General features: G+C 38.1%; 1 protein-coding gene across 2 annotated transcripts in view; it reads left to right on the top strand.

The window, feature by feature from the left end:
* Window positions 1-18402, top strand: part of SGCZ (sarcoglycan zeta) — a 201225-nt gene that overhangs the window by 81587 nt on the left and 101236 nt on the right. For both annotated transcript variants that reach the window (XM_088131119.1, XM_088131110.1), the window contains exon 2: window positions 2920-3021. In XM_088131119.1, the coding sequence (XP_087987245.1) occupies window positions 2920-3021 (102 nt within the window). The remainder of the gene's footprint in view (window positions 1-2919; window positions 3022-18402) is intronic.

The following is an 18402-nucleotide window of genomic DNA, read 5'->3' as shown; positions in this document are numbered from 1 at the left end:
GGCTGCTAACAGAAAAAGCAAGACATTAAGCTATACACAAGAACAAATACAAAGCAGGATCAAAAAGTTGTATCAACTTATCTGCAACAGAACCTTTTCACCAAAAGGGGGTACCAAGGACAGTGGCAGGTATATATTCATATGGAGAGGCCAAAGTCAAGCCAAGCAAACTAACATAGTCATGCAGATCAGAAAATGAACCATAAATTAGGTTATTAAGATTAGGGGTTTCTAATCAATTGCAACTCACTTCTCTAATTGCCAAGAAAACTCTGTGGAGGAGTCCATATAGTCAGCAGGAGCTGAGGTAGACTCAAAGGGATTGTTACCTTTACGTAATATATTTGCCAGTGAGCTAGGGGTATTGCAGAGGGTGAATATTCTCTTCTCAGGCTTAAATTAACCACCAACAGATTAATATCTGGGCTGTAATGCTGGTCAAGCTACCTTTCAACCCTTCTTCTGACTGAGTCATTTGTGATAGGTTTCTGAAAAACCACAATTCCCTAGAAAATAAATACTGTATTTAAATAATAAGTTTCTCTGTTGTATTAGCTCTGCCACCTGAGATAGATCCATATGATTCTTGGCCTTTGAAGGTTCAGGTTTTAGAAATAATATACTTGAAACCATTGGGACCAAGTTTCTAAGGAAAGTGTTTCAAGTGCAGTGTTGCATTTTGAACATAGCATTCTGCTCAGAGGTGGGCGTAATAAAGAATGAATCTTGCATCTAGGTGAGGATGTTTAACTTTTAGCTAAAGCTGAAATTTTCACCATAAGACCTGGCTCCTTCCACATTGGTCACTCTCTTCCATGCATCTGGGAAAGTGAAGGTAGAGTTCAAAAATGCTTCAGAGTGGACTTTCTTCCCAGATGGTGGTGAAAATGGGTTGCAACCAGGCAAGGTGACACTGAAACAAAGGCTTCCTGATAACTGATGCACAGAATGATCAAAATAGAGTCCTGCAAGTATAGGGGCTGGTTGGTTATCCCTAGGTTGCACAATATTTCAAGGAACTTACTCTCCTGAAGTATCACAAAGTGTGCATCCTGGCATGTTTTAGTATCCTTTATTCAGAGATTCCTTGGGATAGATATAAGAACATTGTCCTCATTGAAAAACTCTGCCCGTGTAGGGCAAGTGAGATAGAAAAATTGGTCCATGTCTTTCTGTTCTTCCTATAGTGACATCTGTAGTACTGTTATAGACTCTTTGTTTAAAAAAATGCTGAGGTGCTCTGGATACATCTTAGGTAAGCTGTTCGTTTGAAGATGAAGAACAGAAACACATGGCAAGTACCAATCTGTTTGGCAGCCGGACAAGGCTGATGAAGCCACATGATGGAACAAAAAGCCTAGGAAGATAGAAAACAGGGATCTGTGTCAGTTTTGTGTAACCTGTATATCGCTTACTTTGTTATTACAACTTGAATTACATTAATACATTTTTGATATTGGACAGCGGCCAGAATAAAGTTGATTGATTGTTTGATGTTTCTGATGGAGGGAAGGAGGAAGGGCCTACAGTTCTACTGTTCTGAAAAGGAGGACAAGTCTGGTATTAAATTTTATTGCATTATTCATGAAACTGGCTCAATATTTGTACAGCAGTCATATTATATGTAGAAATGTCAGTGCTCTATTCATGTTTTCCCCATTTAAAAGAGAAAGAATATAGAAGAAATACCTTGAAATGTTTATCCAGAAGTCCAGGCCTAGAGAGAATTCTCAACAACTTCAGTGGCAGAAGGAAAGAAATCTGGGTTTCACTGCTTCCTCACTTTTTGAATTTAGATTCTTCTAGTCCTGTCCAATGCTGCACAAGATTTGCTATATTGTTCTTCATTTTTTTTTAAAAAAAAATGGATGTCATATGCACTTGTCAATGTAGTCTTGCTATATTTCCTTGGTAATGGTTTACAGGCTGTGAAGGCAGCTCCTTTGGAGACCACCTTTGGATTTCCCCTTGTCCAGCTCATTGCCCCAAAGAGTAGTGGGCCCCAATAAGAGCCATAGTAGAAGAGCAGCACAGAAGGGAGGAGGAAGCAAAAGATGGAGGAGCCATTGCCACTGCGCTATGCCACCTCTTCCTCTGTTGCTGCTCCAAAGTTCTGCCACGTCAGCCACAACAGCACAATTAATGCCAACTGCCTCCTTTTCTTAGTCAGATATCTGAGAAGCAGGCAAGGAAGAGCTTGGCCAGGTGATGGTTTCCCAGGTGCTTGCTCCTGGCCACTTTCTTTCTCCAATTACTCTCCCTTCCATCCTGTATGTGAGGGAATGAAGGGATAGAGAAAAAATTGGTGTTCTTCTGATAGGGAGTGGTACAATTGTTCCACACATGTGTGTCTGTATCTGACATGAGAGGAGGCAAAGTCCCCTGAGTAGAAGGGAAGGGATAGTTTGTAGTGACTCAGAAGGTGGGGGCTCAGTACCTGAGCTTTCACCTTCCTCCAAATCACTGCCCCAGTGGAAGATGGCCCAGCCTCATTGGGGAATCCATCTGAGAGGTTCACTGGGGCCCAGTGAGCTTTACTTATGGTCCTCCTTCCCCTTCCTTTTTCATAGTTTTCAATGATGACTTTCAGGCTAAAGGTGCTAATAAATATGGATCCACACAAGTTACTTCTGTGTACAGAAAAGGCATAGCAACATGGGTTCCTTTAACTATACACCAAAAAAGTGTCTGGTGAATGATTTTTAATTATTTTCCATAGTCAATGGACCAAACAATAAATATTGCGCAATATGCATCTTGTGTTATCAAGCGGCGGCTTTTACTTCTCCCACAAATACACTATTTTTAAAATTAGCCTTCTAGACTTTAACTTTGATGGGAGCAAGTAATGTGTTGTTTATAGTGATCAGCTTCCCAAATAAGCCATGTATAGACACATTTGTGTATTATCATTTCCAGGATGGAATGGGAAATCTCAGAGTCACCAAAAAAGGAATTCGACTTGAAGGGATATCTGAATTTCTACTTCCATTGTACGTGAAAGAAATCCATTCCCGAAAGGTAGGTTCCAACATCTGTTTTGCTCAAACCACCATTAAAAAAAATGGAAGACTTTAGTTCCAAAGAGTAAACTGATATACAGGTTAATATCTCCAACAAGATGATTTTTGAATAGGAATTTACAAGCTAATCTACCGCAAAGTTTAACTTTCATGTGACTGCCAGTGTGTTTGACTTATACCATCATCCCTAGTCAATCATGTTCAGACAGAATTAGACTTAAAGTCAGCATACTGGAAATCATGATTCTGGGAAAGTTGCTTTAGCATTTCTCATATGAGGGTTGGTGCATTTGTTCCCATGTTTTGAACATGTTTTTCAGAGCGATATAGAAGAAAGACAATGAACAATGTGATCCAATCCAGTATGGAAACTTTTGTTTCAAAAGGTGTTTTCTTTCTTCTTTACAATGGTAAAATACAGACTTTTTTCCCCCTTGTTCAGAATTTCATACAAATCTAGCTTACAAATATCATTGAATATCCGCTCTGAAAAGCACAGAGAGAGAGATCTGTTGGCTTGTAGGCTTCTAGAAGTATTTATTTATTTAATTTTACAGTTCTTATAACACAGATGCTGAAGTACAGAAACATATAATTGGCTTCGGTAAATCAGTATTGCAAAAGAATGTTTAAGCTTGTAACTCAACAGCAGATGAGATGTACAGTATATATAATTCAACAGTAGGAAGACACTGCTTTCAAAGCAACATTTTGCAGTCATAGAAAGTTTGAGACATTTGGAGTATAGGGTAGTTTTTTTGTGACACTTGTTTTATATTTAGTTTTATTGTTGTGAGACACTGTGAGTGCTTCTATAAGCAGAAAGGGGTTATAAATGTTAACAGTAGTCGTGGTTGTAGTAGCACCCTAGCAAGTGTTACTCTTCTTCCTTTATGGGGAAAAAAAATGGGTGCTAACTTTAGTGGTGAAAATTGGGACAATCTGAAGAAACCAGAGTTTAGCAGACGAATCATTATTTTGATCAATGATCAAGTTGTACAAACTGAGTATAATATGGGCAGACTGATTGAAATCAAACCATCTCTATGGATTCCAATTAATTTTCTTCCCAAGATGTATATCCTATAATCATAGCCCTCTCTGCCTTAGTGTCTTCTAGATGACTTGTACTTCAATTCCCAACTTTTTTTATGCTCGCACTGCCTATAGATTATGGAGATTTATTTATTTATTTATTGCACTTATATCCTGCCACAATCTGGTCACTTACATGCTTTACACTACAGAAAACATTTCAAACATTCACAGCATAATTAAAAAAAAAAATCAATTAACAGTTGTAATCCCTCACAAAGAAGTATACAATATACTAAAAGAGGATGACAAGAAGAAAATAAAAGGAATGAAAAGAGTGAAAATAGTTCAGTGCATGAACTTAAGAGAATCCAAAACTGTTCTTTAAAAATGTAGCTTGATTGCTTGCTTGTTTTATTTATTTATTGTATTTATATAGCCACCCATCTCATATAAAGTGACTTTGGGCAGTGTACAACAATTAAAAAGATGAAATACATAAAAAACAAAAGTAAAAATAACTATAAAAGCACACAAAACAGGAAGGGATAATATTAATAAGGGCTAGACTGATCTCTGTCAGGCTATTTTTAACACTGATCCTGACATAGAGAAGTAGTTCTTAGGAATAGGGCACTCTTGAGTATTTTATCCCTGTATGATCAAATAACGTAGGCTAATTCTGTTTGGAGCAGGCCCTTCAGTATCTGCAGAAGCCGTAAAGTGGAATCCAGCACATCTGAATGGCACCAAATTGGGGAAGGCTGTTGAGGTCTACTGAAGTCAATGCATTTAACATGGACTGGATTGTGTGCTAAGAGCAGAGATGGGCATTCCTTCGGTATTAAGATCAGGATTCTCCAAAGTGGTCAATATTGACTCCCAGGAGTCGATGGTACTATCCCATTATTATTATTATTTGATATTGTTATTATGATGATTGGTCGCACAGTTAGCCAGGTGTTTATACTGGATTTGGCATTTTTATCCACCTATCAAGTTCTTCCCAAGGACCTGGGATAGGCAGATGTGGGTGGTTAATGGTGTTAAAGGTATCGTCACAGGATGTAAGCTGTTCCAAGTAAAGCTGCCTTTTGCAATTTTGTCAATGCTGCTGGTGGTGATTTTGTCAATGCTGATGATCTTCAAGTGGCACTCCAGATGTTTGGGGATTGCACCTAAGATGCCTATAACTATTGGTACTATCTTTACTTTCTTTTGCTATAATCGTTTGCTATAGTTTGCAGATTTTTATATTGTGTGATTTTCTCCAGTTCTTTCATTATTATTATTATTAGGAGTAGTAGTAGTAGTAGTAGTTAAAATAGTATTTATTAAATTATTTTCATATAATCAATGTTTAGGGTTGATGAATGATATGAAATATCATGAAGGGGTCTATGAGCTAGGGACCCCTGATGTAGATGGTTCTGAAACAATAAGAGTGTGTGACCAGAAACAAAATATATTCAGTCTCTAGAATACCCCTTTCTACCATCTCCTTTCTCTTGTGATCCTCCCCCCACCCCTACACAAGCCATTTTCTCTTTCTACCCCAGGCAGCTGGCCAAAAAAAAGAAGACATACGTCTTACTAAAACATCTATGCCAAAAAACTTAAATTAAGCCAAGTGCAGTTTTTAGGCTGAAATTGCCAATACCTGGCTTTATAGTGAGTGGTTTTAAACCAAACCAGAGAGAGATTGAAAGCTTCAATCAGAAAAAAAGGACACCAGCAAACGCAATGTTATATTATTGTTTAATATCAAATTGTTTTATCATTTAAATTAGGCTATTCCAGCTAACAACTGAAATAAACAAGGCAAGAATGAAGTTCTCAAAGGTACATTTTTAGAAAACTTGATGTGTGAATTCTTTTTTTACATCCTGCCAGTTCTTGAGTTCTTTGTAGCATATCATTGCTAACCATTAATCAAGGAATGATGTGAAAATGTTTAGAATCAATGAAGTGTAGAGAATTTTAATATGCATAGCTGTACTGAAGTTGTCAAGTAAGAAGTGCTATTTTAAAATTTGTCTGTGCCAGAAAATCTACAATAAGCACTGATTCTCTAGCTCCCTGGAATTAATTGAGTACAGTTTATAACGGGATATTATTCAGGAAAATGTAGTTTCTTGACAAGAATGGCCATCCTTCTTAATACACTGAAAAGCATGGGCAGTTTGTATATTGGAATTTCTCTGTTGGATATAATTTCTATATAAAATATCAAGAGATGTAGCAAAAAAAGCATGAGAGTTTTATATATTGCTCCCTTGGCAATATAATTATTGCTAAAATATTGTGCAAGCTTGGAAGACTTCTGTATTGTTTGGTTGTTCTGCATAGGAACCATGCCTGAATTGCACAGGTTGTGTGTTTGTATGTACGAGAGAGAAAGAAAGAGAAAGAAGTGCCATTAGTTGGTTATAAATTTATTTAGAATCCAGCAGCAAATACTGAAATGGTAATTGTTAGTTGTCTTCCTACATAAATGGGACTTATGAAATGTGCTGCTGTACACTGACATCACTGGATTAAGTCTTTAATAAATAGTGATGGGCAATATTTTGTGCTCACCAATAGTCTGGTGTTTCCTCTTAATTCTGCCCATGTGCAAGGAAATTGTTCATTTTTTTTTCTTAAGGGACACTAATGAAGCATAATCTTTAAGTAAATCTTCAGTAATGAGGTCACTTGAGTGTATTTAGGAATGCAAATACCATCACTTTGATGTACTGCTTGACACAATCAAATGTTTATAGTTATGTAAATGACCTCAATGTAATTTATTTGATTTTATGGTTATATAAATGAGTCTTCGTATAATTGGACTTCTTCGGAAAAAGGAGAATATTTTTGAATGTGGAATGCATCCCCGTGAGTCTATATCAAAGGGGAAATTAAATTACTGCTTTTATTAAGGGGGGGGGAAGGAATATTGTAAGCCAAAAAAACCCTTGATCATTTGTGCACAGGTATATGGTCAAGCAAATCCAAAGAATGAAAGATAAAAAGCATATGTTCTAGATGGGGAGTGAAAGTGATGCATTGAACAATGAAAAAAGTATTAAAGGAAAATGCTGGAAAAGAAAAATTAAATTAAAAATATCTCCCTACCCATGTTGCATTGTAGCTGAATGGAAGGCAGCTTTGGATTCAGTAGATATTTTGTATTATTTTTGTGCAACAAAATTAATGCATAACACATAAAGCTAAATTAGTGATAATAAGTGACAGCTTCTTTATTTAAAAACCATTTTTTCCCCCCAAACAAAAGGTATTGAAGAGTGCTGCCAAGTTTGCACCTTTTACTCATTCACCCCTCTGACATTTTAATTCCATTAGGAATGCAAAAGAAACCAGTCAAAAAATTTTCTATTCAAGCACAGTGGCACAACTCAACAATACCTAAACTATTATAGTATAGCCGGGTATGTAATTCATTGGCTCCAGCCACAGAGAGATAGAGAAAAAAAATTCTAAACTTGCTCTTGAGGCATCTTTCAATCTGGCATTGGCAGCCAAATCCTCTGGAAATCCTATAAATTCAGCCTTTTTTCCCTCCTGCAGGCCTTTATGATCATCACCAGCCCCTTGCCCCGTGACTCTCCACCACACCACCTTCAGATTGCAAAGTGCCCTAACAGGAGGTGCATAGATCCGTTGGGTACCTTTGCTTCTTGTGGGCAAAACTCATAGAGTCAGTCTTGCAAATACACTGGGCCACTTTGGGGTGCTCATTCCTTTTTAGCCCAAACCATCTCGTAGGATTGTTCTTTGGAGGAGAACCATCTGGAGCCCCTAGAGAAAAGGTGGGATATACAGTACATGTAACAAATCACAATTCTAACAAATCTAGTTTTAGGAAAACTGTATGAAGTATGTGTTTGGGAAACTTGTACTCAATAAAAAGATATTAGATGTGGGAGCTGTCGGGCTTGGATTAGTTGGTCTTATTTCGATTTGTAGGATTTGGACTACTTGGGCCTGGTTATACTTGGATGGTGGACCACTAGGGAATTCCAGGACTGTAGGCTTGATTGGGAAGTTGGCAAATATTGTGGAAGATGACAGTGGCAATCCAGTTCCTCCTGCTGTGAAGAAAAGTACAGTGGAACCTCGGTTTACGAACTTAATTCGTTCCGTGACTCTGGTTGTACCCCGAAATCGTTGCAACCCGAAGCAAATTTCCCCATAAGGTTCAATGTACAGTGGGGCAAAAAAGTATTTAGTCAGCCACCAATTGTGCAAGTTCTCCCACTTAAAAAGATGAGAGAGGCCTGTAATTTTCATCATAGGTATACCTCAACTATGAGAGACAAAATGGGGAAAAAAATCCAGAAAATCACATTGTCTGATTTTTAAAGAATTTATTTGCAAATCATGGTGGAAAATAAGTATTTGGTCAATATCAAAAGTTCATCTCAGTACTTTGTTATATATCCTTTGTTGGCAATGACAGAGGTCAAACATTTTCTGTAAGTCTTCACAAGGTTTTCACACACTATTGCTGGTATTTTGGCCCATACCTCCATGCAGATCTCCTCTAGAGCAGTGATGTTTTGGGGCTGTCGCTGGGCAACACGGACTTTCAACTCCCTCCAAAGGTTTTCCATGGGGTTGAGATCTGGAGACTGGCTAGGCCACTCCAGGACCTTGAAATGCTTCTTGCGAAGCCACTCCTTCATTGCCCGGGCAGTGTGTTTGGGATCATTGTCATGCTGAAAGACCCAGCCACGTTTCATCTTCAATGCCCTTGCTGATGGAAGGAGGTGTTCACTCAAAATCTCACGATACATGGCCCCATTCATTCTTTCCTTTACACGGATCAGTCGTCCTGGTCCCTTTGCAGAAAAACAGCCCCAAAGCATGATGTTTCCACCCCCATGCTTCACAGTAGGTATGGTGTTCTTTGGATGCAACTCAGCATTCTCTCTCCTCCAAACACGACGAGTTGAGTTTAGACCAAAACGTTCTACTTTGGTTTCATCTGACCATATGACATTCTCCCAGTCCTCTTCTGGATCATCCAAATGCTCTCTAGCAAACTTCAGACAGGCCCGGACATGTACTGGCTTAAGCAGGGGGACACGTCTGGCACTGCACGATTTGAGTCCCTGGCAGCATAGTGTGTTACTGATGGTAGCCTTTGTTACTTTGGTCCCAGCTCTCTGCAGGTCATTCACTAGGTCCCCCCATGTGGTTCTGGGATTTTTGCTCACTATTCTTGTGATCATTTTGACCCCACGGGGTGAGATCTTGCATGGAGCCCCAGATCAAGGGAGATTATCAGTGGTCTTGAATGTCTTCCATTTTCTAATTATTGCTCCCACAGTTGATTTCTTCACACCAAGCTGCTTGCCTATTGCAGATTCAGTCTTTCCAGCCTGGTGCAGGTCTACAATTTTGTTTCTGGTGTCCTTCGACAGCTCTTTGGTCTTGACCATAGTGGAGTTTGGAGTGTGACTGTTTGAGGTTGTGGACAGGTGTCTTTTATACTGATAACAAGGTCAAACAGGTGCCATTACTACAGGTAACGAGTGGAGGACAGAGGAGCCTCTTAAAGAAGTAGTTACAGGTCTGTGAGAGCCAGACATCTTGCTTGTTTGTAGGTGACCAAATACTTATTTTCCACCATGATTTGCAAATAAATTCTTTAAAAATCAGACAATGTGATTTTCTGGAATTTTTTTCCCATTTTGTCTCTCATAGTTGAGGTATACCTATGATGAAAATTACAGGTCTCTCTCATCTTTTTAAGTGGGAGAACTTGCACAATTGGTGGCTGACTAAATACTTTTTTGCCCCACTTTAATTACTGTTAATCCGTTCTGGCGTGGAGGACAGGGAGGCGGCTATTGCTTGGAGGGAGAGTCCCCCTCCCTACGACCACGTGTCAGGGGCGGAAAAATGGCCGCAGACCACGTGTCAAGGGCGAAAAAATGGCCACGTATCCTGTTCGTACTCCAAGGCGGAGTTCACAAACCGAGGTAAATTTTTGCGGCCGGAGCTGGTCGTAACCCAAAAAGTTCGTTAACAGAGGTGTTTGTAACCCAAGGTTCCACTGTATATGGATGTATCCATGGAGTCACCAGGAGCTGAGTTTAACTCAAGGAGCATTTCACATATTAGGGAAATCTATATAGCAATGTGCATATATTGTAGACAATTATGCAGGCTGGAAAATAATTTACAAAATAACTGGCAGAGAATTTATTCAGAATTTCCTGAATGCATGCCACATTAACACAAATCAAATATAGGCTAATTGATACATTCCACCTCCCTAAACCCTAAAGCTTGGAATCCTGTGCACTCTTCTCAAATATTTGTGATGCGTTCTGAGTATAGCAGTTGGTCTAGCAAAACTAAAACTTACAGTAGGTATTTTGAACAGGAGTCGCCTAGTACTTTCTGTGTGTGCGTGTTTGTGCATGCACCTTTGAGTCAGTGTTGACTCCTGGCGACTGCCTGGACATGTCTCTGCAGTTTTCTCGGCAAGGTTTTTTGGAACTGGTTTGCCATTGCCTACTTCCTAGGGCTGAGAGAGAGCGACCGGCCCAAAGTCACCCAGCTGGCTTTGTGCCTAAGGCAGGACTAGAACTCATGGACTCCCAGTTTCTAGACTGGTGCCTTAACCACAAACTGGCTCTTTGTCTCTTTACATGCAGTGAATTATGAAAGTCCTATTTGTGTAGCTCAGGGTTGAACTGTGGAGTCCTTGGGGTTCTCTGAGCTTGGTTCTTTTCTTGCAAACATTTCATTACCCGGCTAGGTAACATCTTCAGTGCTAAAATGGGATGGGGTCTGCTCTCTATTTATATACTGTGGCCTGCCTTGCTAGTGGGGGTGGGGGTTTTGTTTTGCTCCTCTGGTAGTTCCTTGATTAGCATATATTTACTGCTTGATTGTGTGCCTGGCAGTAACCTTTGCTTATCTGTGTAAGGTTTGCCCCGTTCGACAGAGAAACTCCCGTGACACGGGAGTTCATGGTTCACAAAAGAGGTTTACTCATGCATAACGTAGCAGTCACAAGCAAAGCCAGGACTCGCTTGGTACATTTACTTTACTCCTTTATAGTTGTCTCAATCCCCCCGCGGGCCCCGTTGCTAGGTTACATATTACAAATTAGATTGCAGATTGCCCCCTGTAATCCCCCCTTCTACTGGAATGGCAGGTTCAGCCCAGTTCTCTTGTTTCTTTGATTGTTGTTGCCTATGGCGTGGTCCTTGCCTTCCTTGGGGCTTCTGTCGCGTGCACAGCCGGGAGCATCCCCTCGCGCGCTGATCTCTTCCTCAATTCGCTGATCTCTCCTTTGTCTATAGCGCCCGCGGCCCTCTGGCTTAACACAACGCATCCGCTCCAGATTAGTGAAGTGGCGCCAGGGGGCCCATTCATCAGCTTGCGGTTTCGCATTTCCTCTTTCTGCGCTAGCGCTCGAGCGGTGAAATTGACTAAAGCGCGGCTGGGCAAGTTCCTAGGCGTGCGGTGCAGGCTGAACCTGACAATCTGGGTGATGATTGCTGGTGAGGTGATCTTCTGGTATTCACCCAGATAAGCAAAGGTTACCAGTAGGCACACAATCAAGCAGTAAACATATACTAATCAAGGAACTACTAGAGGAGCAAAACAAAACCCCCACCCCCACCAACACTGGCAAGGCAGACCACAGTATATAAATAGAGAGCAGATCCCATCCCATTTTAGCACTGAAGATGTTACCTAGCCAGGTAATGAAACATTTGCAAGAAAAGAACCAAGCTCAGAGAACCCCAAGGACTCCAAAGTACTATTTACTTTGCTAAATAGATGCTGTTGGATAATACGCATCCTTCTTCACTAGCAGTGTCTGCAGCAAAGGTCAACCACATCAAAATGGTGAGAGTAACCAGGTGATCAAAGCCCAACCCCCTTTTCACATTCATCACATACATCACTTGCATGTAAAAAGGGTTGGGTTAATCGTCAATGATATTAACATTGTTGACTCTCCCCTGCACTGCAGATGGCCCTGTTTTCTGCTGATAATTCTGCAAAATACAGTTCATAGAAACCAAAAATCAAATCCATGCAGCTAAAGAAACCCAAACAGTGGTCACTTTGTACTTAAATCATTGCTTTTAATATTCCAGCAACAACTGCCACCATTAACATTATAAACAAATATTTCCATTTTCTGTGTATTTTTTTAATCAGATATCCTCCTATAATTTTGTCTTATCTCTTTGATTCCTTATTATCATGGTACAAATGAATATCTGGAATGTAGTCAAGTGTCATCTTTTACTTAACATATTGACAATCCTAGACACATTTATGAATGAATCAACCCTGGTGAATTTTGCCAATGGCATAAGCAGTATTTTCAGTATTCACTTACGGATCTCAGAAAAGCTGTTTTTCTGTCCACTCATCTGAATGCATAGCTAGATGGATTAATAGATATGGATATTGAGTTATAGTGTGTGTATAATTGTATGTCTGTTGATGTGTATCTGCCTAACTATTGCTATTCACAACTGTGTATCACAGATTAATGACAACATTTGCCATAAATTAGATGTTATGACATATATATTTCAACACTGGACACAATATGTCAGTGTGTAGTTAGACCATAAGCATATGAAGTTTTCATAGCCTCTGTTGAATGCCCTTCAGCTAGATGAAAGCTAGCCAAATATGAGAGGGTTGGCATAACATTATGCTGTAGATAACTAGAAAAAAAATCAGAAAATCATTCTTTAGTAAGTCCACATTCAAAACTCACAAAAAACTGATGGGATGGCAATGTATATGTGTGTCATTCATTTCTTTGTATTGATTATTCAATAGAGTTATTTTTTTTAATAATTTAGCCCCCCAAAAAGATATATTGCCCATTTGGGAGAAATAGATCATTTAAATTATATATCTTGGGGAAATGCAGGTTTTCCAGTTTAGTTTATAGGCAGCAAATAAGTTGTTGTAAAATAGTATAATGACAGTAGTTGCATTGCTTGCCAATTATGAAGATGATCCATAACATGCTTCAGCTTTATTGAACTCTTCCAACATCAGAAATCTGACCTCATGCCTGCATTATCCTGGCGTCCATTCACCCTTTGTCAAAGGTCAGTGTGGATTTATGCAGGAAAATGTTACTTAATATTTCTTGAAGCCTTGTGATGCAATTTTCTAACTCAGATGTGCTTGTGGAATATGAGGTAAGGTGAGATCTCTCTCAAACTGAGCTTAATTCCTGATGACATGTCCAAATTTTCTTGGCAACAGCATGGAATTAGTTGCCATTGATGACTGGGTTGTTTCTCCAAATATCCAATCTAGTCTGGTGCCATGGGATTTTATGGTAATCTCCCAGCCAGGGAGTAACTACATCCAACCCTTAGTTTTTTTTCAAGATCTGCCAAGATTAGCAGCTGACACCTGCTGTTTGTAAAATGAATGAATGAATGAATGAATGAATGAATGAATGAATGAATGAATCTTTATTACAGCCAAAGTCCAGAGATAGAAGGTATAATTGAAAACATTTTGCTGTTTGCAAAATGTGCATATTTGGAAAAACTATACTTTTATGCATACAAGAAACACATAATTGAACATCTATTTTATTTACAAACTGATGCAGATTTTTAAAAAATCTGCTTCTGTTAATAGGATGGCCCAAGCAGAAGCAATTGAGTAGTGCAGATCAGGTGCTTCTTTATTTGTTCCCATAGGCTGGAATTCTGTTGTGAGGTTTTTTTAATCCCACCTTTATTATTTTTATAAATAACTCAAGGCAGAGGACATATTTAATACTCTTTCTTCCTCCTATTTTCCCTTCACCTGTGAGGTGAGTTGGGCTGAGATAGAGTGACTGGCCCAAAGATTTAAAACAATCTTGAGTTCTTTAAAAAGATGATTGATAACCACAGCTTATTTAGCTGACTTGTTGACCAGAATTTGTGTTCATAGTTTGATCATGGTGTGCTTTTGTTTTGGGGATTACTGGTAAGTATTCTATGTATGCCCCGAAAGAAGTAGAGAATATGTAACCCTCCAAATGCTGCTTTTGCTATTCTTTCCCCATGCTGACTATTTGTAGCTTTGCAAACATGGGAGTGCTATACATTTTCCACCCTGAATTGTCCTTCCTGAGTATGATTCCTTTTGAACATATCTCACCATAGAACCTAGTGAGGCCTTGGAATATTTACTAATTCTATCATTAAATTGCATCTTCATCTGGAGAAGACAGCTTTTTTTTCCTGATTAGCTCTCTGTAATTAATTAATTAATCCTGTAAAAGCAAAGTCCTCCATACTAGTAGAATACTCAACTGGGTAGGGTGCCACTGTTAAGAGCTAGTTGGTTGTCAGTGAACTCTATTTAATGTTGTCTTAACCACTCATTCATATTCTTCTGGAGGGCTTTAGAGTATCTGCCATGAAATTATGTTGGCTGAGCAACACAGGGCTGAGTGATTCATGAGGTTGCCCTTGATTTTCTATCCTTCATTGCAATTTCTTTGAAGTTATCCATTTCTAAAACTATACCATTTTGAGCACATTATTTTTAGTTTAGACTTATTTTTTTTCCTTCTACCAATCTCCTTTAACATTACAAAATAAATATTAAACTCAAATGTGAGCACTTTCTATGTCTTGCTTTGCTGAACCTGTATATGTAATAATTCTTTGAAATGGCATCTCAGCTTGCTCCGAATATACAGTGTACTAGAATTGAATAATATTACCAATGACACATTCCCATATAGAATTTACTTCATGTCAATAATCAAGTTGATTATATTATAGGGCTAAAGAAAAGTATGGAAACATATAGTAGGAGAAAACATTAATCAGAAAGTCAAAAACAGAAAACAGTGATACATTAATATTAAAAGCACTTTACTTCATTGATTGTGTTTTATGCAAGACTAGATAACAAATGTATATTTTGATGCAACACAAACACACACATATTTTCTCCTGAAATATGCATGTCTGTAAGCATTTTCAGGTACGTACCTGAGCTGTCTTTGAAAACTGCTAATAAAACTCCAAGTGTTTCAATCCATATATTAGCCCAGAAAGTAGAAATTAGGCTGATAAGTTTAAAAAATGCAGACTTAACAAAATATTTTACATTTACTAATACTGTTTCTCAGAAGAGATCCAAGATCTGGAAGCCCATAGACCAGAGAAAAATTTACAGGATAAAAATGTGTAACTATCCATGCTGCTAAACTGGGAAAAAAACTGTGCCATTCTGCTTTAGTTGCACAGTCTGAACAAAAGGTAGGAAACAAACACTTAATCAATAACAGGGAAATTGGTGGCATCTATTATCTTGATTGTTTCTGAGGGTGCTATTGGTGCCAAGTAACTTAAATCTCTTCTTAAAACTCCTGGATACCATTTAGTTGTAAAGATTGCTGGATAATCCAATTAACCATCAAGCTCAGAAGGGGGGAAGAAAAGTGTCTAGTACTTGTGTCACCTTTTTTAAAAAATAACAACCCATAACACAGACACCCTAGGTTGCTAATTAGGTTCCCTTGACTAAGACCCGGACAAAAACAAACGACAGTCTTTTAACATTGTGGTATTTGTAGAAGGTGTGAGCCTTGAAAATTTATTTTTCAAAAATATCCAATTGTGGATAAAGATTTCTGACTGTATATCTGCATTTAAAAAGGTAATATGTTGAATCTTAACACAAATCTGTGAATGGCTATTTGGAAGAAAGATGTGGAGTATGGAGCAGCAGTGTAGAAGTGTGGAAAGAATGACAACATGGCTTCTTCCTATTGCCCTTTTTGAAGATTGGATTTATCATACTTCAGTTTCAATGGGGAGGTATTACACAAGCTTTATCTATTCTGAGAACAGTCTAGTTAGGATAGGAACCTAACAGGAATTGTTCATCTTATACACCTCTGGAGGTGTCATATCCTCTGTAGGGACTATTCTGAGGGCCAGGGCAATTTCAGCTTCATAATAGCTGGCCACTCTGATAATATTCTTGATTCAATAGAGTTGGTTGTCAGCTCAATATACGAGCAACTATAAATAGAGGGAAAATATTGGGTCCAGATTTTGTGCTGAAATGCATGTATGGGGCATGGTGCTAAACATGGAGTAACATCTGATGATCCTCTCGACTAAACAATCTTGTCTAATCCTGAATCTTTAAACTATTCTTATAACCTAAACATATTTTTATTCCACCAACTTTTTAAGTGAATTATTTAAAATCTGCTCCATGAGTCAAATGCTGTTTATCCTTCCTTTGGAATGATAATGTTTAATAGCAGTGCTTATGTTTTCCTTTTACAAGACAATTGCACACTAGAAAAAAATGTTTTAAAGTATGTAAAATATGAAATCTCCTTTGTTTAAGATGTAGCTATATTTGCTTCTGTTTTCTTTTGAGCAAGCTTTAAAGATTTTTGATTTTTTATTTAAACCTGTCTTTGATGGAAGTAACAAGCTTCTAAATTCCCATTACTCTGATTGCTCAATTAGATTCTATTTTTCCTTTGCTAGGTTGGTGTTAAAAATTACTCAGTGGTTTATTGTGACTTTTAAAATTGTTTTATGATTGTGAACCTCTTTGGGAAGTCTTTTATGTCCTTAAAAGCAGCAGAGCAGGTCTCTTGAAAAAACAGATGAATACAACCTCACTGTTTAAAATGTTTAATCTTTTTTCCTTGTTTTATACAGTCCTGAGTAGCAGGAAAAGTTGTGTACTGCTGAGGAATGGCAGAATTTGCTGTGTTTCTTGTCTGAAAGGCAGCATTTGCATTCAGACTTTTCTGGAAGAGTCCCTTGTATTTTGGTTCTTGCTCTTCTTGTTTCAGTGGGGTCATGCATTGTGTTTTTTCCAAATTTTAATTTTAATTAATTTTAATTTTAATTAAATTAATTAATTTGATTTCTAAATTTTAATGCTCAGGAGACTTTGTTGTTATTTGTCTCCTAATCCAGAGTTCCCCAAAGTGATCATTGTCAATCCCCAAAGGTTGATAGGTATACCCATTATTATTGTTGTTGTTGGTATTACTCATAGTACTACTAGTTAAAGTAGTATTTATTATTACTATTATTTAAATTTATTTTAAATTATTTTCATATAATAAATGTTTGGGGGCCATTGAACAATCTGAAACTCCGTGAAGAGGTCGATGAGAGTTTGGGGCCCTGTATCTATTTAGAATTCCATGCAGAGAGAGTCCTGTTAAGGCCAGGCTAAATATGACATCAGCAAATACTTGTTAGGTTTCCTGACATTTAAAAAAACAATACAGTATCTGGTGTGGGGAGGGGGTAGAGATTAGTCTCAGGGCTGAAGTTTTGGAGGGACAATTTTTTAATCCCTTTTTATCAGCAGTTTCTCAGTTGTACTACAGAAGATGGCATATACACAGATTTTTTTAAAAAGAGCCTTCACTTTTGCATTTGAATTTAATAAAATAGACAAAATGAAAATTCTATTATGTTCTCCCACCGTTAATTTGTCAGCTTTTGCTGAGGAATGTATGAGGAAGTGGAGGAGGAGAATAACGATGATCATAGCTGCAGTTTTCTGCATATTCTTTGCCAATAAATGATTATGCGATATAAAGTAAATGGCTTGTTTTCAAAGTGCATCTTTGCATAAAACATAGATCTGGATTTATTTTCTCCCAGTATGGAAAAAAGCTCACTCCACTAATCCCCACTGAATAAAAGTCAGGGAAGAAGAAACTTCCTAAGAACATGTTATAATATTTCTCATTTGGAAGAAAACCATATAGCAAATTCTGCTTGCCACAGATTTGCAAGAGCGCACAGTTGTGTGCAGTGGCACAACCCAATTGTTTTAACTGTGCCCGGATAGAAACATAGCATAATCATTTGTTCACAGAACTATCTAGAAGAATGTTAGGATGAGCACCTCAGAGGAGGCCATTTTATTCAGAATTATGCCATAGTTTATGCATATGGCACTTTAGATTGTTTAATGAAAAGGTAATATCAGGCTTGTTGATCATTAAGTTGTGTTTGCTGCTTGTAGGGGTAATATAAGAAATGAAGGGAACCAAATTCTTTCTTGCAAATGTATTTAAGAAGAGATAGAAAAGAAAGCAGGTTTCTTTTTCACTACATGGTCCATCACTACATAGACTTGATCTTGCATGCCACCCTTTTCACATTCACATATCCATGGAAACTACACTCTACCTAACTTTTATGACTTTCCCATTCCACTGTGCCTCATCATCTTGGAATTTTCCTGATCACATAGAAACAAAATGTCTGTAGACTGGCACATATAAGATAGAGTCCTTGAATGCATGACGTTTGAGAGT

This window comes from Python bivittatus, unplaced genomic scaffold (genome assembly GCF_059951505.1).
Source record: "Python bivittatus isolate LINGU-HERP-01145 unplaced genomic scaffold, Pbiv_v1 ctg000070_np1212, whole genome shotgun sequence".
NCBI classification, from domain to species: Eukaryota; Metazoa; Chordata; class Lepidosauria; order Squamata; family Pythonidae; genus Python; species Python bivittatus.
Note: the sequence above shows the minus strand (reverse complement) of the source record. Positions and strands in the feature narration are given on the sequence as shown.